General features: G+C 35.0%; 2 protein-coding genes across 7 annotated transcripts; one reads left to right on the top strand and one right to left on the bottom strand.

Annotated features, from left to right (window-relative positions):
* Positions 1-306: 306 nt before the first annotated feature.
* On the bottom strand, positions 307-10,920 carry LOC129319827 (zinc finger protein BRUTUS-like). 6 transcript variants are annotated; one of them, XM_054964905.1, is made up of 14 exons: positions 10,407-10,919; positions 8,876-9,085; positions 7,485-7,679; positions 6,949-7,304; positions 6,405-6,633; positions 5,443-5,611; positions 4,114-5,346; positions 3,853-4,024; positions 3,502-3,723; positions 3,293-3,430; positions 2,783-3,017; positions 2,603-2,662; positions 1,873-2,007; positions 307-750 (listed from the first exon to the last, which is right to left on the bottom strand). In XM_054964905.1, the coding sequence occupies exons 1-14, from the start codon at positions 10,719-10,721 to the stop codon at positions 619-621; spliced, it is 3,801 nt and encodes a 1,266-aa protein (XP_054820880.1). In that variant the 5' UTR covers positions 10,722-10,919; the 3' UTR covers positions 307-618. The 6 variants fall into 6 exon arrangements, 5 of the variants coding, with proteins under 5 accessions (XP_054820880.1, XP_054820881.1, XP_054820884.1 ...); XM_054964906.1 differs by having other exon boundaries at positions 1,873-1,944; positions 10,407-10,918; XM_054964909.1 differs by having other exon boundaries at positions 9,798-10,550.
* Positions 10,921-20,168: 9,248 nt separating this feature from the next.
* LOC129320212 (AP-3 complex subunit delta) lies at positions 20,169-23,578 on the top strand. Its single transcript, XM_054965510.1, has one exon. The coding sequence runs from the start codon at positions 20,358-20,360 to the stop codon at positions 23,286-23,288; it is 2,931 nt and encodes a 976-aa protein (XP_054821485.1). The 5' UTR covers positions 20,169-20,357; the 3' UTR covers positions 23,289-23,578.
* Positions 23,579-27,077: the final 3,499 nt, after the last annotated feature.

The following is a 27,077-nucleotide window of genomic DNA, read 5'->3' as shown; positions in this document are numbered from 1 at the left end:
ATTGTAAAATTTAAAGTTAAATTTACAAATCTTAAAGTTGTTAGACTTGATATCTTATTATGAAGGATCAAAAACTTTGTTGACACTTTAAAATTAGTTAAAACTGAACTTAAATTAATTAATTCTTTGAGACCTAACTGTCATTTTCACCCCAAAACAAAAACTTATAGAACGATTTTATTAAGGCCTTCCTCGAGTATTACTTTCTAGCTGGCTTTCAGCTTTTGTATCTTACATCGTAAAGAACAGAAATATGGATCCAAGCCGCAGAAGAATTGAAATTTGAAACCAAGACATCCTTGAAGATACCTCAAGTCCTCAGTGCAGAGGAGCTGCGAAAGCATCTATTGCCCAAAAAGAGGGAGTGGGGAGGGTGGGGGCAACGGGAAGAAAGTTGGTTCGTATTCTATACATCAAATGATATAAAGAGATAAGACGCTTCTACATCCGGCTCATGAGAAAACAAACTCGCAAGAGGCCTCTATTGGAAGTGACTCACTTCGCTATGTATAAGATGATTAGATTAAAAAAAGGACCAGGTCGTTGGTTTGGGGGGGAATTTTGAATTGCCTATACAGCTATTTACAAACTCTATCCCCCTCTGTCCTAAGAAGCAGACTAGGAGCAGATGGAATTTGTTGACTCAGACTTGATCACTCGGGTATTGTATGAGCCACAGAAACCACATTTGTGATATAACCAGTGGAAGCGTGAAGAGCCCTTTCGATCACAATCATTGCATAGTATATCCTGCATTTCCATTACAAAAATGACCCACAGAAATAGCACAAATCATCACTGTTAGATGTCTTTCTATAGGAACAGCTCTCGGTTCTGTAACAATGGCCACATCATGCAAATACTACTTATATAAATATTACAGTTGATGCTTTATATGAAGCATTTCATCTGGTTTTGCGAAGTCAAGAGAAGAGCTGTTTCAATATTGTAAGTCGAGGGAGAAAGGAAAATTGTGCAACAATAGAACAAATTTGTTATTAACAAGCACAATTAACAAGCTAGTCAAATTATTTTGGATATCAATCTTAATTCATTTTTCAAATTATACTTCAAGCAAAAAAGTTTAAATATTTGAGAGCCATTATTCAAAATAATGGCGAAATTAGTGGGGATACTTCACATAGAATTCAAGTTGGGTGGTTTAATTGGAGAAAAGTTAAAGGAATTATTTGCAACCGTAAGGTGCCTAATAAACTTAAAGGAAAGTTCTATCATACTGCTATCAAACCGGCTATGTTATATGGTAGTGAATACTGGGCTCTAATGGGACAACAAGAGCATAAAATTGGAGTAGCATAAATGAGAATATTACGATGAATGTGCGAACATACACGCAAAGATAAAATTCTAAATGAGCACGAACTCAAAATAATGGGGGTAACACCTACTGAGAAAAAAAATGGTAGAAAATCATTTGAGATGGTTTGGACATGTATAAAGAAGACAGTTGGAGGCACCAGTGAGAAGAGTGGAACATATAACTTTGAGCCTTGTTAAAAGGGATAGAGGAAAGCTTAAGAGAACACTCTTGAAAGTTATTGAATACGATCTTTTAATTAATAATATTTTTAAAAGCTTAATAAATGATATAACACAATTGCGTCTTGCAATTCATGTAGCCAACCCCACCTAGTGGGATAAAGGCTTCTTGTTGTTGTTGTTGTATCAATCTTAATTCATTTTATTTTTTCTTTAAGAATGTGTTCTTGTAAACATCGAACAAATATAAAGCAAGAATACTCTATTTTATAAAATCCAGACTAACTTCAGCAAGGAATTAACAAAAGATAAATCTAACATTTACGCATTTACAAACATTAAAAATTATTGAAGAGTACAGACACGACATACCTGATACCGTTCCTTGTACTCTTCAGGAAGCACCTCAGCAGCCAACAAGGCATCGAGCATGCCAAAGTAAACCTGGTTTTGCAGAGAACCAAGTACGTTTTGTATCGCTATTACTCCTACATATTTCAATTTCCACTAACAAAGATGCAACAGGAAGTTCAAAAGGCTGTAGCTTGTGCCATAATAATGATACCCCAATTACCCTACGCTCCTCAATCAGGGAAAAAAAAAATGCTAAACAATATTAATAGAATTGAAATGTGCATTCGAATCGTATCACTTTTCTTACAATCCATTAAATCTTTTAACTAAACGTCATAAAGGGTGTATTTCCACATATACTATATAATAACCTCAAATTCCTAATTATAGTATTGATCAACACACGAATAGATTTGCTGAAGATCAGCAAATGCACACTAATATTTAGCATCCATTTTGATAATTTATTTGGGGTGGGGGCGGGGGGGAACTAAAATACAAATACTTATTGCCATATGAAAGCAACAAGAAAAGTTTCCTCATGTTCCAGTCAATCCATGCCATTAAAAGAGAGTAGAAGACTCCAAATTTGAAGTGACAAGCATGAAGCAACTTACTACTGAAATTAAAAAAAAAATGAAAAGTTATACACAGGCTTTCGATTTTCAGAAAAGATTCAAAGCATCAAATGCATATTGACAACACAATTTAACATATGCACATGGTAGTAAATATATTGTTTTCTTACCGCCATATCTCCCAAAGACTTGCTGCAGATTGGACATGTGTAGTGACTACAAGTGTATGCCTAACATATCAAAAGAAGGATTGAGTCAAATTCTAAGAATAGTAAAAGAACTGCAGAAGGGGAGTGATAGAGAAAAGAGGGGAGTAGCAACTTGCAAACTAAGAATGGTGTGAAATAGACCTGAAAGCAAGCTGAATGCATATAATGGCCACAAGGTAGAGCTCTGACTGTAGCACTGGATGTGAATAAGAAGTCACAACAAATTGGACAGTTCATTTCCAAGCCTTTCTCCAAGCATTTGTGAGATGCTGTTTTAATCCCCAGACAACAATTGCATTTCATACAATGAAAATAATCAATTCCAAGCCCTTTCCCAACACGGCATAAATTGCAAAATGGGCAATGATATACAATCCTGAAAACGAATAATGCTTGGTTAATGAACAAAAGCTAGAAGAGGAAGAAAGAATAGTGTCTGTTTTCAAGTCTGCAGCAGTAGCTAAGCAAATTAAGTGGCTAAGAGAGAGACCTCAGATTAACAAGTCCCAAATGAGACTATCAAATACAAAGAGAAGAATTCAACTACTACTTCACGTGCTGACATAAGAATATTAAAGATGTTAAGAATATGAACTGAAATTTGTATTACTATATGCATTCATAAAAGAGGAACTGGAAACTGGAAAGCACCTTTCATCATCAAAAAATTTGCAGATGTTGCAATAATATTTTGCCATTGAAAGTCCATTACATGAAGGGGTCATGCATATGGGCCCAACTACTTGTATATTCAAGCAGCGCATACACATCATTTCTAATGTTGCTTTTCTGCAATGATCAAACAGTTTATTAGAGATATCAAGCACAATAAAATATAACAGAAACCATCAGAAATTTACCTGTCCATTGAGTGATCGCTCACGTTGTCATGGCAAAATCTGCATGGAAATAACTTCCCACAACATGCAGCTCGAAGTTTGCAGTTTCTCTTATAATGCTCACATCCAAATTCTTTTTTCTCCACATCCCGAAATGATGGTGTCCTTCCTTCTATTTCTTCACCATTTGAGGATCCTCCAGCCACAGCTTTGGGTGACTTCTGCTGGGAAGCAATCCAGCGACTACAATGTACAAACTACTAATAAAAAATTGGATCTTTAAGAGTATAGCATGCACAATGATATGAAAAAGTAATTGGTTATGCCACACTGTTATTTGAACCAATGAAATTAGTATTCACTAGAACCAACCTGGTCATTAGATTTTGCACAAGATATGCCTTTCTCCTAGGGTCAAGAGTAGAATCCCGATAAACCTTCCGTATCTCTAACTCAAGCTCACTCTGATTCATCCGAAATATATCTTTCCAACCTGGCTTAAAAATCTGATCATTCAGGTCCAAGCTTTCTTGATATTCAGTACCTGTGAAAGAACCATAAGACATTTTACATTTACCTATCTATCTCACAAATTCTGCAAGACATGAAATAAACTAATAACATATTAGAAACCTCTTTGGGAAGTGCTATGCTCTGATGTTTCAGTCAATGGGATGGACGATGGACTCTCTTTCCAGCATTCATTAAGCCATTCGTTGAACATAGTGTTCTTCGTAGCCTGCTTCCATGTGTCCATCATTTTGTTCTGTTCATCCTGAGTCAGTGCAGAAGTTACCCATGGTAACATTGACTGCAGTACTTCAGCACCAGTAGTTCCAATTATCCGGCCAACTATCTTGTCTTGTTCTTCCACAGTGAAATGTCTCCCAAACAATGGCCAAAGCTCACGCTCTTCTCTGAAAATATGCTGATCTAGGGTCACTCTTATGGATTTGCACATCCCTTGAAGTTTAGTTGCTAACTCATTATATTTTCTTATATTCTCACGCACTGTGGCATCAGAAATTTCAGAATTACTTGTATGCTCTGACATATTGAGTGTCAGCAAATTTTCATGGAGAACAGAAAGCTCAGAAAGAACACAGGATACATCCTCAAATAATTTTTCTTCCTGCCTATGATCCAGTGTGTATGAATGACTCACATTGTGAAGTGCCTCTTTGGATTCCAATGCTGGAAAAACTATGTCATCTTCAGCATTACTGTGAGCTCTATGTAAGCCCCATAAAAGGCGAAATCTTCCAGCAAATTGACGAAGAATTGTCTCATCACCATCACTAAGCTTTCCAGATTCAACATCTAAATACTCCAAGTCTTTGCGTATAGCTTTATGGAATTTAAATATGGTATCAATCGGTCTTTCTGCAGAGCTAGCATCACAAGAGTTATGATCTGTTTCCCATATGAAAAGACTGGAATTCAGAGATGGGGGAGAAGAGCTGAAAGATAAGGAGCGCAAGGACTTGGTAGTAGAATGAGAACTCAGCCCCAGATTATTACTGCTTACTCCTAAACCTGGCACACAACAAGACCGAGCATTACAACATTGCTCTTGGATACTTTCAGTTTCTGAAGTTTCAGGGACATCTCCATTCTTGCAGAACTCCAATATGTTTCGCTTGACTGGCCTTTTGTTCTCATCTGATTCAGCTGATACTGAGCAACCATTAGCAGATAATGCACAAGAACAAGCACAGGATGACTGCGAACAATTTTCTTCAATATCAGCAAGATTTTTAGCAGGACAGCAGCCTGATACACTTGAAGACAAGCACAGACCCTCCTTCCGAGACTTGCAAGCCCAACCACAGAAGAGAGTGACTAAAGCAGAATCTGTTGGAGGAGCTGGAAAAAGTTGACAGAATTTCAGATAAAAAACAAAAAAGAAATTAATATAATCACTTCTTTTTAGCAAAGGAGAATTTAAAATAGATGCAGAACCTGCTAGTTGCATGTTTTTCAAAAACATCTTTGCTTCATCTTCAGTTAATGATCCTACCAACCATGGCAGGACACGTTCAATCAATTTTAAAGGCATCATGCACAAGCTTTGGTACAAAAGTTCGCGTTGCTTTTTGAAGCTAAAGTGCTTCCGAGCAAGTGGAAGAACCTACAGAAAATATAATACCTAAAAATATAATACATGCAGCTTTACATCGAAATATTCTTGCCAAGACAAATGCAGTAAATATTCACTTAGGAAATACAAAATTTAACCATGTTCATCAACCTTTGACAAGCTACAAGTCACACACAGATCCCAGGATTAAGATAACTTTGTTCTTGCAAATCAATAAAATGGAGATATTACACATAAGATACAAGCAGGGTGGGTTTAATTGGAGAAAGGCTAAAGGAGCTATTTGCGATCATAAGGTACCTGATAAATTTAAAAGAAAGTTTTATCGAACTGCTATAAAACTAGTAATTTTATATGGTAATGAATGTTAGGCTTTAATGAAACAGTAAGAGCATAAAGTTAGAGTGACAGAGATGAGAATGTTGAGAAGGATGTGTGGATATACACAAAAAGACAAAATTTGAAATGAGCAAATGCAAGAAAAAGTGGGTGTGGCACCTATTGAAGAAAAAATGATAGAAAATCGTTTGAAGAGAGTGAAACAGATGATTTTAACCCCTGTTAAAAAGGGCAAAGAAAGACCGACAAAAACACTTTTAGAGGTTGTTGAACAAGACCTTTTAATTAATAATATTCCTAAAAACTTAATAAATGATAGAGCACAATGACATCATATAATCCATATAGCTGACTCCACCAAATGGAATAAAACTTGTTCTTATTCTTGTTCTTGTTCTCGTTCTCGTTCTTGCAGATCAACATTATACTTGCCTATATCTCACAATAGCCAATTTCAAAATATTACTGTTTTATCAATGCCCACCTGAACTTCTTCATTGCGGAAATGCCTCTGTATGGTTTCCATTATATGATCAGCATATAAGCATAACTTGGAATAAAATTCAGCTTCAGAATTGGATGTTGCTCCTTCACTCTGAATGCCTTCAATCAAACACCGGAAGTCATTAAACTGGCTTTCTTCTTCAGCATGCTCCTGAAAGAAAGAAAGCTCGCCATCTACAGCAGGAAATATAACCTTGTCCTCAGCAATACTGCATCCACAGAAATTATTGTTTCTTCAGATAAACAAGGTAGCTGTTTAGCACCCAAGCAACATCATTCCGTCAACATTTCTTGTTGAACATGTCTGTTACTATATAAAGAATAAAGCACAAAGAAGAGGGGACAACAACATCATGCATATGGACCTGTGAGACGGGAAAACAGAACAGATGAGTTATAACAAGCAAAGCAGGTTGAAAAAGAAAAACAAATCTTACAAGAAGCATAATAAGGAATCTTTTAATTAAGAAAATATAACATACTTCCACGAGGCTGAATTTGATAAATCAACATTAAGACAATACCTGTGAAATACACAAACTTCAGCAATAAACTGCAACCTTTCATTAAAAGCTGACAAATTAGTAAAATTTCCTGAAAGCTGTATCTTTCTGGTCTCCACCGCTATCTCACTCAACTCTTTTTTGACAGCATTATGCCAGAGCAATATTTCATCAATAGGATGTGTTCCAGCAGCATCAGAAACATCCAGAATAGATTCAGGATATTTCCGTTTCCCAGTTGTCGCATACTCACATGCACAGTTTGCTTTCCCAATCAGATGGGTTAATGGGCTAGGACTACACTGAACATGAGAATGATGTCCACAACTTTCAACTGCGTTAACACCACCTCTACCTTCCATCCAAGTGAAAATAACCTTCAATATGGAAGAATAGCAGTCAGATTCATAAGCATGACATAACAAATTCTCCTATAGAATAAATCCTTGACTTCAACCAGTACACTCCAAAAGGAGAACTTCGCGGGGAAGGGAGGAAAAGGCAGCATTATTAAATAATTGAAAACAACATACTCTGAAGGTTATTGAAAACTATACCTTTTGAAGAAGCTTTTCTTCTGGTACTATCTTGCTTAAGCACTTCTGCAGATCAGTAGATTCATCCGGTGATATAGATGTTGACAGCCAGGGAAGAAATTCTGTCATTGTATTGACAGGTATACTGCACAGAAACTGCCAAACTAGAGATGCCTGCTCGTCTGCTGAGAAGTTCTTGATAAGCAACGGAAATACCTGATATAATCCAAAAAGAAAATGATTAACACCCATAACATAAAAACAACATTTCACAAATTCAGGGCAATAATGAATGTTCCTACAATGAATTCCTTACGACACCAGCTTCATAGACAGATTTCTGTGTCGTGAAAACTCCCTGAAGGGAGCCAGACTTGAAAACATGTTCATTCACACATAAACTTCATTCTCTTCCTAATATATAAAAATTGCATTAGTGGATATTGCAAATAGGAAGAGAACAATTAATTGTCTTAACAATTATTAAGACAAGATGACAGAAAACTTCTAAAGTTACTTGCTGTACCTACTAAACCATTAGTCAATCACTTTGTATTTAAGTTTTACTCCACGTCACAAATTTGTAAGGAGTAACCGTCCTTTACGATTCAGAGGTTTGCTTTCTTTCTTTCTTTCTTTCTTTTTTCCTTTATAAAAGAGTTCCATATTGATAGTGTTCTTTTCTTCATAAAAATTTCTAATCAATTGGACCAACAGTGTTCACATGACTTTAATAAGAAATAAGACTTATCTCATTTAAAAACTACCAGCATTAATTACAATTTAATAATTATTTTTCCAGTAACATAATTTAATAAGAAACAAAACAGAGGACTTTAGAGATTAATGTGCAAAACAGAAGGCACGCTCATAAAGAGGGCCAGACAGCTTCACACTCTTGAAGACAGGGGGGACAACATAAACAAATGCATGATAAAAGACCTAATAACAGACAACTTCATACCCTCCAGGAAAGGAAAAATGGAGAACTAAAGACCAAATTAAAGTTTATTACAATCACAGGAAATAAGGAAAGAAAATGGGAGATAAATTATTGACTTTAACACACATTATGGGCATGTGAATCACAAGGGATTTGAGATGGAATAACGTGGGTCAAGGGGTTTCAATATTTTTCATTTGAACAATGATCTTTTTTATTTATTTATTTAGGTTTCTAGATCAAAGACCAGAAAACACTTTGTAACTTATGCTGACTTGGCCATAGAATTTTCAATAACCTGTGCAATCATAAGATCCTCAAGATTGTAAAGTAAAGACATGGGGAGAAAAAGGCTTCGAATGGTTCACAAGTGAAAATTCATCAGACAAAAAGACAATTTATCTTTGTATTTTTCTCATTCCATGAGTCCAAGAGGAATAAAAGAAAAAGCTATCAAACATATATATACCTGCTCCTCTTCCTTAGCCATGTGTTGACTAACTGATGTTTGCAGAGCTCCTGTGCAAGATGCTAACTCCTTTGAAAAACTTTCATCATTTTGGATGGTAGAATTTAGCAGCTCAAATAGATGATCAAACAGATTGCTTTCACCCTTGTGTTCAAGAGAATATGTTTGAGCCACATTCTTCACACGTATATCAAGAGCAGGAAAAATCACCTACATGTCCAGAATATATTTCCTTGAGAACTTTGGAGTACAGCTGAAAAGCAGAGGCAATAATGCCAAATAAAATAAAAGACACTTCAAGAAAGTAGGCAAGTTCCACAAGTTGAGCATATAGGACTGAAATCACACACAAGCAGTCAGTGGACTCTATCAAGAAATCTGTAAAATTTCTCCAATAAACAAATCAAGGCCAAGGGGAACACTTGATAATTTAAATTTGAAGTTGACAAAAAGTTTCCCATGCATGGAAGGACTAGCTGTAAGACATACCACCCAAAATTGTTGGTCGTTCCCCAACCTGTTTATCAAATACACTAACTACCTTCTTATAACCTCAACGTAGACATGAATCAGTATTCGATCTGTTTCAGGGTAGCTAGTTGTTGCTGTTGTTGTTATTTTTTTACCCTTTTTTCTTCTTTTTTTTTTTCCTTTTTTTTTGGGGGGCGGGGGGCGCAGCACATTGATGCTTTTACTTGGTGACGGCAAACACCAATAAGTCTTTCCCATGAAATACTTGGGCCAACCACTATAGCTTCAAGGATATTAAAAGCGCTAGTAATTTTTATTAGGAGCAAATCAGCAAAGGAACCATATTAGGACATTGTCACTAATTCTTACCCTGAAAAGGATGATGAAAATAATAGTACAGTCTAAATAAATAGGCTGCTTATAAAAAAATAACCGTCGACGTTTCGATTACCGATTATTTTTGCATTTCAGCTTAAGTTCTTCCAAAAACTAATTGATGAAGACAACGGGATACGCATTCCAACGATAGGGTCATTGCAACAAAATATGTAATCCAGTTTGAAGTGTCCTGTTTGCTGCGTCGAGTTGTATTTGATATAGCTCTGGCTATTAAGTATCTGTTTCATAGCTTTCGATGAGGAGTAACGGAAGATAAAAGCCAAAAACCCCCTAATGAAAAGAGTCTACCAGAAAGGAGCATAAGCTTTAAATAAACCACAATTTGCAAAAGGGGTTGAAGATAAGGGCAAAAGTAATTACGAATTTATTCCCGTTTGTTCTCCAGGTGGAAAAAGAGGAGAGTATATATGTTTATGCTAATAACAAAAGAAGAGCCATGTTAAAGTGACCAAGAATCAGACTCAGACCTAAAATATACAAAAGGAAAAGAACGCCGTTTGGTCATCGAAAGATGCAGTTAGTCAACATGAGGCCGAGAAATTTTTGTTTCCACAACATTGCCAACACTTAACAAAATCTGATTATGCGGTAACTTGAGAAATAGGCTCGAATATATTAATTTCGACAGGTAGATTGTGAACAAGGAAAACAAAAACTAGACCTCATCTTCAGCATTGGAGTGGTGTCTATAAATGGATCTAACGAAATGATAGCGCTCGAAGAGTGGCTGAATATCAGCGCGGTTGCCCGTCGCAAATGCCATGGCCAACCGGTGAAGAGCATCAAGCTCATTTCGAATCGCCTTATGAAACAAGAAGAAAATCAAGATTGGAGACTCCAACTCAGAGCAGTTCAAGACACCATTGGAGGCCGAAGTCGATGGCGAGGAGGAATCGACGCTGTTCACAGAATTGGAGAGCACAGGCACTCCTCCTCTACCTTCCAAATGCTGGAGTCCCGTCAACGGTGTCGCCATGCTCTTCTTCTTCGTCTCCGGGGATCCTTTCTCGGGCCTTCTCGCACCTTTTATTTTCCGGGAAATTTATACATCCAGCTCCCTTCGTCGCCGTCGCCTAACTTCGTCTAAGTTTTAGTTTTAGAATTAGATTTTTTGGTGCTTCTCTCTCTCTAAATATTTCTATTTTATAGTCCATGCATTGGCGCTGACTGCTGAGCCTGAGCGCGTTATAACTTTTATAAGGCCCCCGGGGGGGTGTGGGGGTTGGAACTATTATTATTATTATTATTATCATTATCAGTATTATTATTATTATTATTATTAATTCGTCAATAGGCGAGGAAAGTATAATATGACTTAAATGAATGGGTTGGTGTTTTAGTTAAGCCGACGGCGATACGAGAACCAGGTTTCAGTTTCAGGAGGCGAGAGCCAAGTTTATGACTCGGGTAAGTCCACGTGGCTCAAACGTGCCACGTAGGAGATGATGTGTGCTGCCAATGTTCGGGCACGTGGCTTTTAAGAAATTTTTCTTTTTTCGAACGTCGGGTCTTAATCTTCTTTTAACACTGGCGGTTGAATGTCAATCTCAATTTCCATTATCAAATAAGGTAATTTCGAGAATTCTATTGGATTATTGTTTATAAATCATTAGTATTATCATTCTTATTATTTTATAGTCCCTGTACTAAATGTATATGAGTTAATTGGAGATTTTACTTTGATTAGAAAATATAAAATTTAACTCTTTTTATCTGCTGTATTTATTTTTTTCTCATAAACTATTCCTATTTATCACCTATTGAGGATAATTCTTAATGTAAATAACTGAAAGGAAGGGTATCGTAAAAAGAGACACATTTTTCACAAGTGATTGATTAATTTAATTAAATTAATTTCTTTAATATATAAAAATTAATCATCTAAATCTTAGACTTGGACAGCACGTATTATTTAATGAGAATGAAAGGATAGGAGGAGGGAGAAATAGAGGGCAAGTTCATGACGAGACGCAACCTCTTGGGGCCAAAAAAAAAAAAAAAAAGGCTTTGTAAGGTCATGTTCGGCTCCGCCATTGTTTTCTCTTTTCTGATTGGCGTGGGCATTTTGGTGGATTTTATTATTAAAAAACAGTGGGAAATTGCGAGAGGTTAAGGAAAAAAAGGCAACGGGGCAAGGAAAACAGGGGGGAGGATGTAATATGAATATAATATGAGATAATGTTGCTTAGTGGGCGGGGGAGCGAGAGTGAAAGAGAGAGAGAAAGGGGGATGAGAATTACACGTGGGAGGCACGAGCAGAGTGTGGGAGGGATGAGCTGGCATACGCGGATCCCTCTCTAGCCCTCCACCCACACGTAGCCTCGTCGTTGTTCGTTCCTTGTAATTCTAATTCCCACTCAATCTCCACTGTGCATGGCTGCATGCTTCGCCCCCTGTCCTTTTTGAATCTCAGGTCTCAACCTTTTTTAATCCCACTATATTTGGAGATTCCTTGTCCACTTCTCCATCTTTCGTGCACTCTCCCGTATCGTCTCATTAACAATAATTCCACTTGTTTACCCCTTTTTCGTTACTCTTTGGTTCTTGCTTCTCTCACACTTGGCACTTTGGCATGTGGCTGGCTATAATAGGCAGCACTGACTGGGATGATTCATCTGAAGCAACTGGGGCCACATCTCCGTGAAGTGCAGGTATATACAGTGACGCCATCATACCTGCATTTGTCTCTCCTGCGCACTCTCGAGCGCAAATTGGAGTATTATTATATATGGGAGTGCTTGAGTTCCTAAAGAATCATCGCACCCCTCAGGGCTTCTGATTCCGGGCAATGCCAAGACTCCCACATGAATGGTGCTGGGATTATATATCCATTAGTACCTAGTAATTTTGAAATTTTGTTTTCATTATCAGCAGTGCCACGCTAGTGATCATGCAGTTAATAACTTGATCTTTTATAACATACTTCCTCCATTTTTATATACAATATGCTTTTAGCCGAATTATACATACTAATAAAAATTTGTTATATAGTTGAAATACCATTAAATCAAAGGAATTTTCCAATTTTACTTTAAATAATGTCAACTAATATCATGATAATGTTGGTCATGGATAAAACACATAATTAATACTCCTTTCATCTCAAATTATAAAATACTTTTAGATAAAATTTCATATACCAATAAACCTCATTAAATATATCAAATAATTTTATCTTTTCAAAATAAAAATATAAACTTCTAAAAATACTCATTATTTAATGCATTGAAAAGAAAATGGATGATAGTTAATTATAAAAAAAAGGGTAATATTAAATTGATACATTTAATAAAATTTTAATTTATTTAAAGTATCATATATTTTGAAATGAAAAAATTCTTTTAAATGTGACTTATAATTTAAGATGAATGGAGTATTTTTTTAAACAAGAATAAAATTATTTAATTATTTAAAAATATTATGATATTTTTTATATTTAAAAATAAAATAAACTTTTAGAAAATAATGTTCCCTAAAAGGACGCTATTTGGTCGGCAAAGTAGCAGTGCTGGATAAAATGAGCTCCCGAGAAGAACTGTGCTCTCATCAATGCGCTGCCCTCCATGCATTAAGACTGAGCCATCTTTAAAATATATAAACGCTAAATAATAAATACTCACATCTTCTGAGCGGAAAATTAACACCTCCAGGCCACACAAAAAAAAAAAAAAAAAGTGCCCTCATTTATTGTCCGTAAGAACATGGACTCAATGATCCAGCTAGCTGAAGTAATTACTTTCTTTAATCTTATTTACAAAATAGAGAAGAAATAATTTTTTGATCATATTTATAAATTATATTATTAAATTTTTATTATAAATTTTTTTGCCCCCTGTTAAATGTTGAAAAAAAATATATTATTAAAATATATATATTTAATAGGGATAAAGTTGAGAATTTAATAAATTTTAAAGGTTTAGAATTTAAAGTCACATCATAAAATTTTTATTATAAATTTATTTTTTACTCTCTATTGAATATTGAAAAGAAAAAAATATATTATTGAAACGTATATATCTAATAAGAGTGGAGTCGAGAATTTAATAAATTTTAAGATAGAATTAATAAATTTTAAAATTTTTTTAAATATCAGTAAAATATATTGAAAGTGAAGAATAAATGGAATCAGGAGAGTAGAATTTATTAAAACTCGACACTTTTGGACGGGATCCGCTACTACTGAATTCGTGTAAATAAAGTTTTTGCTTCGCCAACTAAATCCAAACAAAATAGTTGGATTAGTGCTATAAAAGATTGACTGGAAAATCTTTAGCGCAGATAAAGCCTCGAAAGCGAAGGGAGGGAAAAAGCAGGCTCACTGCTCAGCCATTAAATCTGAAGTTAACGGTGCTCAAATCATTGTTCACCCAAGTTGCTTCACTAATTTGCTTTACTTAAAGAAAACACTCTGTTCGGGGGTCTACAAATAAAGTTGGAAAGGAAATTTGCCTAAAAGCCACGGGGCATCACAGAGCAGTATTGGGACAATTTAATCAAAATTTTTGTTTGTGATTGTTCTGTAATTTCTTTTAGCTGAGAAAGTATCATGAACGCACCTGAAACTATTTGATTGAATGGGGTCGCGGAATAGGCAACAGTATTTCGAAGTACGGCGCAAATATTGAACGGTGTGAGGAGTTTTCCTTCCATTTAGCCCTGTCCGGATTTTCTAGTGACGGGGGCTTTGGACACTTGATTGGTGCAGCCATATTTGCTTTTATGTGAGGAGTGCTAATTAAACGAGGGTTGCAAAAGCGATTGGAACATGACTAAATTAAAGCAGAGTAGAAACACGAATCTTGTAAGCTATGGGTTGGACTCAAAGTTGCTTCCCATGCGGAGGATGATGGATTGTCAAATCAAATTGACTGTGAAATGCAAGAGATAGTATTGACCTCCCCTCGAATATGAAAGGTGAATCCATTTTTCACTTAATGTGAGCTTTCTTTTCACACCTTTTTATATTGCCTCCATGTGAGTGTAAAGATAGTCCACTATGGACTAGCTCATGACACCACCCTCGTCACTTGGCCTTTTCCCTCGCAATCTGATTAGTGTTTTACTCTTACAATCAATCTCCCATGTTTACATTAGTTGTATGCCTGGTTTTGACTTTAAACGCACTTTAACTTCAATTCGCTGGGCGATTAATTTAAATCATAAGTGCATCATGCTTATTTATTATCTTACGAAATATCGATAGATTCATAAATTCTATTGAATGCATGAATCAAACTAAGACATAATTAAAAACATAATAAAAGTACAAACAAAGCTTCAAACCTTTTAAAATACGCACACACATATAAAGAGTTATTTGTAATTGAATTTGAGAATGCTCAAATTTAACTCTGTAACATAAATCATATAAAAAACAATACTATCCTACATGAATGATAAAATATTCTAGTCATGCATAAAAAGTTAATAACTTCTGAAATGTCAAATCACAATTTTGAATGCACATTGAAAGATCTGCATAAGCATCACCAGTTCACCGCCTCTGTCATTCGTTAGGGCAGGGGAGCAAGGGACAGTATGCCATATTGCCATGAAACTGAAACCAACTAGTACTATGCACGAAACATAATATAATGTGGTTCAATCTTGGCAGTGAATATTGAATAGTCACTTTCTTCTTCTTCTTCTTCTTCTTTTGGGGGAGGGGTTCTCTATCTACCCGTTTATTCTTTGTCAATGCTGAAGGCGAGGCAATAGCAGGTCCACAAGAGCAAAGGGTGCACCCCCCACCCGAAAAAGGCATAAAGAAAGAAGGAAAAGAGAGTGTGAGAAACGCATCTGTGTAGTGTGCAGGTAAATAAGAATATGTAAATTTTCATGTACAAATAATACGGCTTATAGCCTTGTATAATATATATATATATCTATCTATCTATCTATCTAATAAATTTATAGAAAATCATTCCACCTAAAATTTTATGGAAAGTCAATTGCTGTGAACAGTGCAAATTCCCAGACAAAATTTATGAGACAGGCATACACGCATTTTTTAAAAAAATCAAATCACCCACTGTAATGTTAACATCGAAGTTTTCAAGATTTAACTAATCCAAGCGGATTTTTATCCACAAATGTAGGTAAATGGGAGAATGACAAAAAATCCTTTTAACATGTGAGAATCTTAAATGAAAACCTTGAAATTGTCTAATCACTTCGAAGTCCCAAGGATTTTTTTTTTTTGGAATTAAATTTTTTTACCAAATTACCTCAATAACCCTCTACTCAACTCCCTCACTCCTCCCTCTTTTCTTGACAAGTGCGTATTTTACTGATAAATAGGCATATATTTTAGATTATATTTAATTATATTTATTATTATTTTACGTCTATTTAATTAATTTCTACAGATTTTTCTCTTATTACTTAATTATAAGATAAAGATAGTTTTTGCTGCAAAATCTACTCATATCTATTTGTTTTATATTTTGCTGAAGAAATAGTAATTGAAATCAAGGAGAGAGAGAATACACCCACCTAGAGAAGTATATATATATTAATCATAGGAATCATAGGATAATTGTGTAAGGATATCATCAGCGGCAGGATCATGTCGAGGAGGATCCAAAGATATTTTGTGATTGCATTCAACCATGAATCATTCAGCAAAAATATGTAAACTAGTCTATAAAAAAAGATATAAGGCTTATTTAAAATTAGCCAAATTCATCACCTGAGTGTTAGAAATCAGGTCACAGAATCTAGAGGACCTCCTTCGAGTTAGGAGTTTTTCTTTTTATTTTATTTATGTTTTCTATTGAGATGTTTTGTGTTGATTTTATGAATTATTATTAAACTCTCAATCAGGACAAGAAATAGCTTGATTGTAATGAATTTTGCTTTTTTGATTTGATTTGATTATTTTATTTTTTTCTTTGAACTTAACATCTTATTTAGGAGATTTTAATGTTTCAATTTGTATTTATCTCTCTCATTTTGATCACTCTTCTGCTATATAAATTGTATATGGATGGTTTGATTAATTAAAAGGTAAAAAACTTATCTAAACCTAAAGAGATAGACGCATATAATTATACTAGGAATAATTTAGGAATCTGTGTTACCTTAAACCTAGTTTCATGGTTGATCTATAAAATAAAATTGAGTGAGAACTAAATTTAATTCTAATTAAATGCATTCTAATATACTAGAAGGGAATTAGGATGCCTTCGAAATGATTTTCACTGTAAAGGAAGGGAAGACAGTTACTCTTTCTATTACAAAATGTAAGCATTTTTAACTGAATATCTTACTCTTTCTATTACAAAATGTAAGCATTTTTAACTGAATATCATTTTCAATAAAATAGTTATTTATTTTTAAATTAATCATATCTTTTTATATTTAACTTTATTTAATAGGGTACTTGACCTTAAAATAAATATAAAGTGATTTATTCAATATGAGTACTTTTGAAAAAAAAATAATAACTACACCTTAAAAAATAAAAAATACTTTATATTTTTTAACATCTAATCCATCAAAAAATATTTTATATTTTTTAATAAAGTGAATAATTGAATGTAAATAATCGATCCTGATACATGAATTTTGATTTCTAACATTCATTTGATTGATTGGTTCATTATTTCCATCACTTTTATTGTTTTTTCGCACCACCATTATCTAAATTAGTTATCAGTTTTAAAACTACTTTTTTGATTTCCTGAAACAACAAAGTTAATCGTTTTCTTCTGGTTTTTGACTCCTAAAATATTTTAAGATTTATTTGTATGTCGGTTTCGTGCACTTGCGTCACCCCCTCTCTCCATGAATTCAAAGACATCTCTCTCCATAACAGCGAGTGGATATTTCTATTGAAAGGTTTGGGATCATGACAAATGAAAGACATGAAATTACAAACAAGGGTAAAGGATAAAATTCCATCCACCAGCTCTTGACAGTGTGATTAGTATAATTACAATTGTAGATGTCATCGTTGAAAATCATAGAGTGAAAACAGATATGGAGGTCGCTGCATGTCTGAAGCTCACTATGATCCGAAGGTCGCAGCTCATCCAAAGCCGTCTCTGTCATGCCAGTGCCACAGACGTTCTCATCATGCAGAAGTCGTTCCTGTCAGTCTCGATCGAATTAAGTTCGTTTCAAGCTCTCCAGTTGGGCTCCAAATTTCCGATCGTCATGCTCTCCAATTCGTCTCGAGTTCTCCGTTATGATCACCAGTCGCATTTTCGCAACAGAGATCTTTAATAAAGCGTGATTGCCACCTTTAAAAGCAGAATTGTCAAGTCCAGATCTTTGAGCTCTAGAACTTAGAGCGAAGCAGCAAGCTCATTCTCCTTGCCAGAACTAATGGAGAAAAGAAAATGATAGAGATCTAATAATTGACGCGAGGACATTTCATTCACAAATAATTAGCCTAAAATCACAAAACTTAGTTCCGAAGAATTACTAAACTTAATAAAAGACGATATAACATCACTGTGCCATGGAGCCCACTGAGTTTCTGATCATAGCCATGGGGAAAAAATAAAATCACTTCGATCACTGTTATAAAGGGAGGGAGAGCTGTGTTAGTTTGTTTTACCTAAAAAACTGAAGAAAAGAGAAAACGAACAAAAAAAATATTATCACTCTCCCCATTTGAATAAACAGAAAAAAATAGGGAGAAAAAATAAATATTTATCGTAATAATTATAATGTCCTTATATTAAAATATATCATGTTTCATGTAATTGTATTTGTAAAAATAAATTGGAAGGAGAAATTATATTAAATTAACATAATTAAATTAATTTAAAATTAAATTATTTGTTAAAAATATATTTTTATATTATATTTTAAAATCAAATAATTAAAATAAATTTAATGTAATCGTGGACACTTGAAATAGTCAATGGTTAAATTATTTAATTAAATAGTTATTAATGTAATTCATAACCATAAAAGTTAAAAATTATAAACTAAACTGTTTAATTAAAATTAAATTAATGTAATTAAGTAATCTTCTGAGGGTCAGACTGTCAGAGTGCGAAATAAATAAGAGAGAGAGGATAGACGGTGGAAAAAAAATTTAATCCCAAAATCTCTCCACTTTTAAAAAGAAAGGTTAAAAGAAAAATATTGTGAATCCTACACTTTATTTTCCTCCCACTTTTTTTTTCCTTTTATTTTTTCTTCCCTATTTAAATAGAAAAAAATTTGTTTTCTCTCCAAATTTTCTTGTCTCTCATGTTTTCTTCCCAACCAAACATGGCATTAAAGTGAGTGAGCTGGACGAAGGCTAGCATGATAATTTTGTGAGAAAATTTAATTCCAAACAAGTCTCTTCAGTTGAGACTTTAGAGTGATTATACTATTTCAAGGTCTTCACCTGAGATTTTCATATTTCAAAAGGGTTTCATCATTCTCCCTAGACCAATCATGCTTCGAACCAAACTTAAATTACTTACGATTTTTTTTTTTACCAATAACTATGTACGAAATTGAAATCAAGGTTTCTCCATGGGCCTTTGGCCCATCTACTTGCCAAAAAAAAAAGAAAAAGAAAATTCAGAATTTATTTGTTAATCTCTTGCGACTTGAGCACCGAAACACAATCGTCTGACAATTTTTTTAACTTTTTTTAATCATAAATTTATTATAATAATAAATAAGTAAATATTATAAAATTGTTATTTTAATATTTAACAAACAAATAAATATTAAGATGTTAAAATTAAACTTAAATAGTTTAACTCATTAAAATTTAACTTCAACAATTCACATATAAATTTTAATCCGAACAATTTAGAATTGTACTAAACAAATTAGAATTATAATTTTTATTTTATTGTTACACAATTGTCTATTTATGAAAGGTAATGTCATTCAAGGCATGATTTAATATTAAATATAGATAATTTTTTTAATACAAATTCAAACATTGATTTATTGTAGTGTAAGAAATTAATTCATTTTGTTCCACTCAACTCTTATTTTAAACTATTTAGATCATTTTTTATCTTTTTAATATTGTTCTAAATTGTTTAAATCAAAATTTTTATTTAAATTATTTATATTCAATTTTAACATCTTAATATTTATTTATTTATTAAATATTAAAATAATAATTTTATAATATTTATTTATTATTATTATAATGAATTTATTGTTAAAAAAATAAAAAAAAAATTAACACTGTCAAACGGTAGTGTTTTGATGCTCAGCACAGAGCATCGAAACCAAATCCTGATCCCCTACCCCTCCAAAAAAAAAAAAGGCCGAACGAGGCCTTACTGTTTATTGCCCTTCTCAGGCCCATTCCCATGGCCGGCCCCGACCTGACAGCTCCAGCTTCGCCGGCATGAAAAGCTTAATTCAAATAATTAAAAAAAAAGCTTAATTATTTGAATTAAAAATTAAAAAATTAAAAAGAAAGAAGCAAGACTCTTGCCAGTTACCCCTTTGCTCCCTGAATCAAATCGAATGTGGCGCTGGAACATCGCCGACTCCGACTCCTTCCGAATCCGAATTTGCGCACGATTCTGCTGTTTGCAGCCATGAATTTCTAGGTCTTCTATTGGTTTCTCATCTTCCAATTGTGCTCACCGTGAATCGAACTTGTTCACTTTGTCGTTGTTCTCCTCCTTCAATGGCGGGTTCTTCGATCATGGACAACCTTTTCCAGCGCACTTTGGAGGATTTAATCAAAGGTTTCCGCCTCCAGCTCGTTGGCGAATCTGCCTTCATTTCAAAGGCCGTGGAGGAGATTCGCCGTGAGATCAAGTCAACCGATCTCGACACCAAGTCCATTGCTCTTCAGAAGTTATCTTACCTGAGTGCAATTTATGGCGTCGACATGTCTTGGGCTGCTTTTCATGTCGTCGAGGTTATGTCATCTTCTCGGTTTGCCCACAAAAAGATCGGGTACCTTGCTGCCTCCCAGTCCTTTCACGAGGGTACCTCTGTCCTACTTCTTATTACTAACCAACTTCGCAAAGATCTCTCGAGCCCTAACGAGTTTGAGGTAAGTCTTGCTCTTGAATGCCTATCGAGGATTGCCACGATTGATCTTGCTAGAGATTTAACACCAGACGTGTTCACATTGCTGTCTAGTAGCAAGGTTTTTGTGAGGAAGAAAGCGATTGGGGTGGTCTTAAGGGTTTTTGATAAATACCCTGATGCAGTTAGGGTGTGTTTTAAGCGCTTAGTTGAGAATTTAGAGAATTCGGATTCACAAATTGTGACTGCGGTGGTGGGGGTCTTCTGTGAGCTCTCTTCTAAAGATCCCCGATCATATCTTCCCTTGGCGCCTGAGTTTTACAGAATTTTGATTGATTCCAGGAACAACTGGGTTTTGATAAAGACACTAAAAATATTTGCCAAGTTGGCGCCACTTGAACCGAGGTTGGCTAAAAGGATTGTTGAACCTGTTTGTGAACTTATGAGGAGAACTGGAGCGAAGTCCTTAATGTTTGAGTGCGTTAGGACTGTGGTCACCAGCTTGAGTAATTATGAGTCTGCAGTCAAAGTGGCTGTCTCAAAGATTGGGGAGCTGCTGGTTGATCCGGATTCAAATCTCAGATTTCTTGGACTTCACGCTCTTTCAGTCGTTGCTTCAACCCACTTGTGGGCAGTCCTGGAGAACCAGCAAGTTGTGATCAAATCATTGAGTGATGAAGATCCTAATATTAAACTCGAGTCTCTGCACCTGGTTATGGCTATGGTGTCAGAGAGCAATGTGACAGAGATATCAAAGGTATTGGTCAATTATGCATTGAAGTCTTCTGACCCAGAATTTTGCAATGAGATTTTGGGTTCCATTTTAACAACATGTAGTAAAAATGTATATGAGATCATTATTGACTTTGATTGGTACGTTTCACTCCTCGGAGAAGTGTCAAGGATTCCAAATTGCCAAAAGGGTGAAGAAATTGAGAACCAGCTCATTGATATTGGTATGAGAGTGAAGGATGCTAGATTGGAGCTTGTCCGGGTTGGCCGTGATCTGTTGATAGACCCTGCATTACTTGGTAATGTGCATTTGCATAGGATACTATGTGCTGCTGCTTGGGTTGTCGGGGAATATGTTGAGGTTGCAAGTAACCCATTTGAACTGATGGATGCACTACTCCAACCTCGTACAAATCTCTTGCCACCATCAGTTAGGGCAGTTTATATCCATTCTTCTTTTAAAATATTGATTTTTTGTCTGGATTGTTACCTTGTGCAAAATGAATGTTCTGTATCCTCATTAGATTCCAGCAATTTGGCTGGAGGGTATTCTGGGTTGGTTGGTGGGAAAAAACACACAGAGACTCCTAATTTGGCATCATATGAAGGTCCACCACATAATGCTCAGAATGAGGGCTTTAGCCCGCAAAATACAGTGGACTCCTCTAAGGAGTTTGCTGTTCAAAATAATACGGAGAGAATTGTTACTCTGGACCAGACATCAATTGCCACTTCTGTGGAAAAGAATAATTTCACACTTGAATCTATCACTGGTCTCTTAAATCTAATTGAATCAGTTTTAAGCCCCCTTGCAGCAAATCAGGATGTTGAAGTACTAGAGAGAGCACGAAGTGTACTTTCTTTTGTTCGATTAGTTAAAGCAGAAATATCTGATAATCCCTACCAGAATGTGGGCATCTCAGACAAGAAATATGCTCAAGTTTCAGCTATTGTTAAATTGATGTGTGATGCTTTTGCCAACGAACTTGGTCCAGTCTCATTAAGTGCTCAGGGAAGAGTTGCTGTACCAGATGGATTAGTTCTGAATGAGAATCTTGATGACTTAGGAGCAATATGTGGTGATATTGAACTGCCTTCTTCTAGTTCATTTTCCATAGGAGGCCCTCATTTTGGCACTGCTCCTGACGCTTCTCCATTTAATCTTTCAAAGAAAGACGAGACAGAGCCATTGAATGAATCTACTTCTTTGCTTGAACATCGGAAGCGGCATGGATTATATTACCTTCCTTCAGAGAAGAATGAGGTTAGTTCTGATGATTATCCTCCTGCAAATGACCCTCAGAGAAAGAATAACTTAAATGATGGATCTGAAGATCTAGCCAAGTTGGCAGGGCAATCTCTTAATTTGAAAAAAAGGCCAAGCCAAATGAAGCCCAGGCCTGTAGTGGTGAAACTGGATGATGGAGATGTGGTACCAATTTCAGTTAAGAAGCCTGAGCCAAGAGATGATTCACTTTCTGGTGCTGTAAGAGATGTTCTTTTGGGGAGTGAAGACAAACCAAGTTCATCTCGAAGCAATCCTTCTAACAAGTCATCAGGTATGAAGAAGGAGAAAAAGAATCTAAGCACACATCATCCATCTGAGATCAAAGAAAACTTGATTGGTGCTGAAATGCCTGACCAAGCAAATCCAGATTTAAAGAGCAAACACCATAGTTGTCATAAAGAGAGAAGAAGTCCAAGGAAAACTATTGAAGGTGAAGAACCTGATCAAAGGGGAAAGAAAAAGAGTAGTCATCACCATAACAGACATAAAGCTCGTCAAGGATCCAGTTCACCTTTGAGTGTGGCTTCACAAACCCCAGTAATTCCAGATTTTCTTTTGTAGTGACCAAAGATTTTGCATTTGATTTTGTTTTATGGCTACCTGCTCTCATTGGTTGAGGCTGTTTACCTGTATTCTTTGCCCTCGCCCCTCAGTCCTTAGATCAGTCATGTAGATTTTAGTTGCATTTCTTTTGGTCATTGTCTATAATTTCTTTCTTTTTTGTTTGTTTTTTGCCATTCATTCACAGAGAGCATATATGAGAAATGTTCGAGTTGGATATATTCTGGCTTTCTTTATCTACAATAAATTATTGAAATTTTACCATGATATTTTGACCATGAATTCTTGAAGTTTCTGGGACTGCAAACCCAAAAAGTTTAGCACCTAAATCTTAGTTGTTGATATTAACTAAATGCTAGAAGACATTGCTCTCCAACTATTTCTTTGGAAGTTCCCTTGACACTCTGGATTTTTATGGAGCTGAATGATGTCAATTAACCGAACTAGAAAGCAGAATAACTTGAGCCAATGAACAGTGCCGGCTTGTGAGGGGATTCACTGTAGAGGATGATTATTGATGAATAGTATGGCTCAAATGAATAGTGACGGCTTGCAATTGGGCTGCGTGCATTTTTTTATCAATTCAATCTCCCGCCTAAATTTAAATTTGAGATTCAAATCTGTAATTCATCAATACATATCTACATCTTGCTGACTGTGATTATCATCTATAGCATGGTCTCCCGCTTTGAAATCATTATGCGATGGATGTTAGGTTTTAAGATAGTGTTGACCATGAGCCCTGGTCTTTTGGAAAAGAGGTTTGTTCATGTTTGGCTATATAAAATATAGAACTAATCATTGCTGGTTTTATTAATTAGGTAATAACTAAATCTATGCCACTTGGAAGCTGGAGCCAGAATGTATCAATGCTGTAATGTTTATATTGTTCATTAATTTGGCCCCAAGTTATCTTTTTTGAGATTATCGAAAAATAAATAGAATGTTTCACTTGCATTTCTTTTCTTGCTTTACGTTTTGGTGCATGTAGTATGCAAAATATTTTCTTTTGCTACTTGGTTCAGACATTTCTATTTATGGTTCGGATGTCTCCTTTAAGTTATATTTCAATTCAGAAAATATTCCTCCCTAAAAATATGTGCATGTTATTTCATAATATCTTTTAGTTGCATACTTGCCTAACTTCCTCTGGTGAAATGGGCATGTTATAGAAAGAAGTGTTTTTTTTTTTTTGGGTCATGTAGCAGTTAGATTTGATGTTTTTCCTATACATATTTGCTTTTCAGTTTTTATAAGTAAACATATTATCTGCGACTATATGTACTGAAACATAGTCTAATTAAATGGTAATATCCTATATTACCAATGACATGTTCCTTCTCCTTTGAGCGTATTGAATGTTGGTTATGAATTCCTTTACCCTAAAAACTAATATACATCTGTGTGTGGATGGTGATATTATATTTAGGAAAGTGGAGAGTGTAGGGGAGGGAGTGACTCATCTTGAACCAGGAGGTCATCCTTTTCATCCCCTATCGCTGTATTTGTGGAAAGTTTACTTGGCCGTCTGTTGCTCTCAATTCTTTTGCAACCTTTTTACAACTATGCAGGTTTCGGAGGATCCATTGGTGCAGCTGCTATTTTGGATTTCGTTGATTCTGGCCACAATTTAATTCTTGCAGCTGATAGTAAAGCACAATAATGCTCAATAATGCGATCATTTGTTAGCAAAAGAATTGAGACAAGTGCCCCTTTAATTAACTCCTTACTTGCATTATGCACAATAATGCTCAAGGGTTAAGCAATAAACATATGTGAGTAATAAATTTGCTGTTTATAAATGCGATCATTTGTTAGCACCACCGTCTGAGCCTATGAAGCTTCCTCTTTTGTCATTAGTTTCTTTCATTGGTTAATGTTGGATTGCAACAGGATTGGTGTGTGTTGTGTATAGGAGTTATTTTTCTGCTCATTAGCACTAAATGAAACTATAGAGTACTGGAAGATGCTCGCTGTATAGTACATCCTTCTGTTCTGATTATTTTTGGATAAACATGTACCAGGCTCCTGTTCTGTTCTGTGGATTGGCCACTCATGGAATCCTTCCAATAGCCTGGTAAAATGCCTTTATCTCAGTTATTTTATTGGCTTTAATTCTGGAAGCATTGTTAATGCATTTATATTGAAGTTGCTTGAGTTCTGGTTCCTCATTGATATAACCATTTTGTGTCTCAGATGCAACCGATGCAACCTGATTATATTTTAAATCGTGTGTATGATTATTTCTATGTATATATGGGAGCTTGACTATTTGTTTGTTTGCTGCTTCAGATTTGTGTTATCATATTTGTACACGCAAATTTTCTGTGCGTGATCTTATGAGCATAAGTTCTCCAACGGAATAAACACTCCTTCAACGCAATAGAAACTTCAGTTGGCTATGGACAGTGGCTTCATGGAGAGGCTGTTGCAGCTGGCACAGTACTTCAACCTCACTGTTGTTTTTTTATTCTCATGTTTTTGGGGCATATGAACTTTTATGCATGAATGGCAGTAAATTTAGCACATACTTTTATGTTATTTAGGCTCAGGATAGGAAATCTGAAAATGTATGCTTGCCTTACTAATGACAAGCTCTCAGTATCAGAGAATCTAATCTCGGTTATGTTTCCTGCTAATGCTGTGTAGGAAAATTTTGAGTCATCAATGAATGGGCACTGAAATATATAGCCTAGAGTAGCTTGTAGCAATTCTTTTACCACAAGGTTATTTTATTTTCATAATTTAGTCTTCTAAAACAAAATCAAAGTTGCTTAATAAATTAACTGCAATGACATAAATGAGAGTTAACATGATCATCAATTAATCGTTCTGGAATTTTTTTCATTCTAGTGTCATTCTTCTTCAAACGACAATGTCTTGTGTGATTTCAAAAAGAATTGAATTGGAACAGAGCAATACACCAGTCATTGTTTCAAAGTCCGTAAACAAGTCTCCGGAATGCTTATAAGGAATTTAAACACGCTCACATCTTAGTCATTCAAAAAGTTTGCGAGATGCTTTTGGTTTATTATTCTTGATATTTATAATTTTTGGTTCATGTCTTAGATTTTTGTTACTAAGAGTTATGTTAAAGAAATGTGATGTGTCTAGAAATACAAATGAGCTTTATTTGGTTCTTTTCCCATTTATTATTTGTTTGAGTGACAATTTTGTAAAAGAAAAAGTAGACAAAATTGCGGTGGAGTTGGTGATAGGAGCTTCTTATCAAAGTTATGCTTTTGAAAGAAAAAGATTACACAAATCATGCAGGGGCAATGTCTAAATTTGCAAATGGCCAAACAAACTCCTGATGCCTTAAAAAGATTTCATATAGTTATGCGTTTTGATATTGTGCTTTTGCTGTCAGGTAGTCCTTTCAGATTTGGGGGAGATGCATCATCTAAGGTGGTCAAGGGACATTCAGTTGAGTTTTCCTTGGTAGTTTTTACATATGATTTTATATAATATGTACCATTGTTGATCTTGCTGTTAACATATGGATAATTTCTGTTTATTTTTAAAGCTCATGGTTCAACATTACAATCATAATTTAAAAATCTCTCGTAGTTAATTTTAGCTAATGGGTTCCTTCTCTTTGTTCATTCTGTGTCATCAAGCAAGGTTTCTGTTGCTTAATTGAGGTGTTTCAGAATGCTAATTTTGTATATTAGTTGGAGATTTTGTCCGTGCGTGCGTGGGTGGACAAAGTTGATAGGATTGAAGTTGATGAATCAGATGCAAAATACATGGAATAAAGCTTGAAAAATGCCGTTGAGGCAGTTGCTG

The sequence above is a fragment of the Prosopis cineraria genome, unplaced genomic scaffold (assembly GCF_029017545.1).
Source record: "Prosopis cineraria cultivar Desert tree isolate PC_DT_omini unplaced genomic scaffold, ASM2901754v1 PC9, whole genome shotgun sequence".
NCBI lineage: Eukaryota > Viridiplantae > Streptophyta > Magnoliopsida > Fabales > Fabaceae > Prosopis > Prosopis cineraria.
Note: the sequence above shows the minus strand (reverse complement) of the source record. Positions and strands in the feature narration are given on the sequence as shown.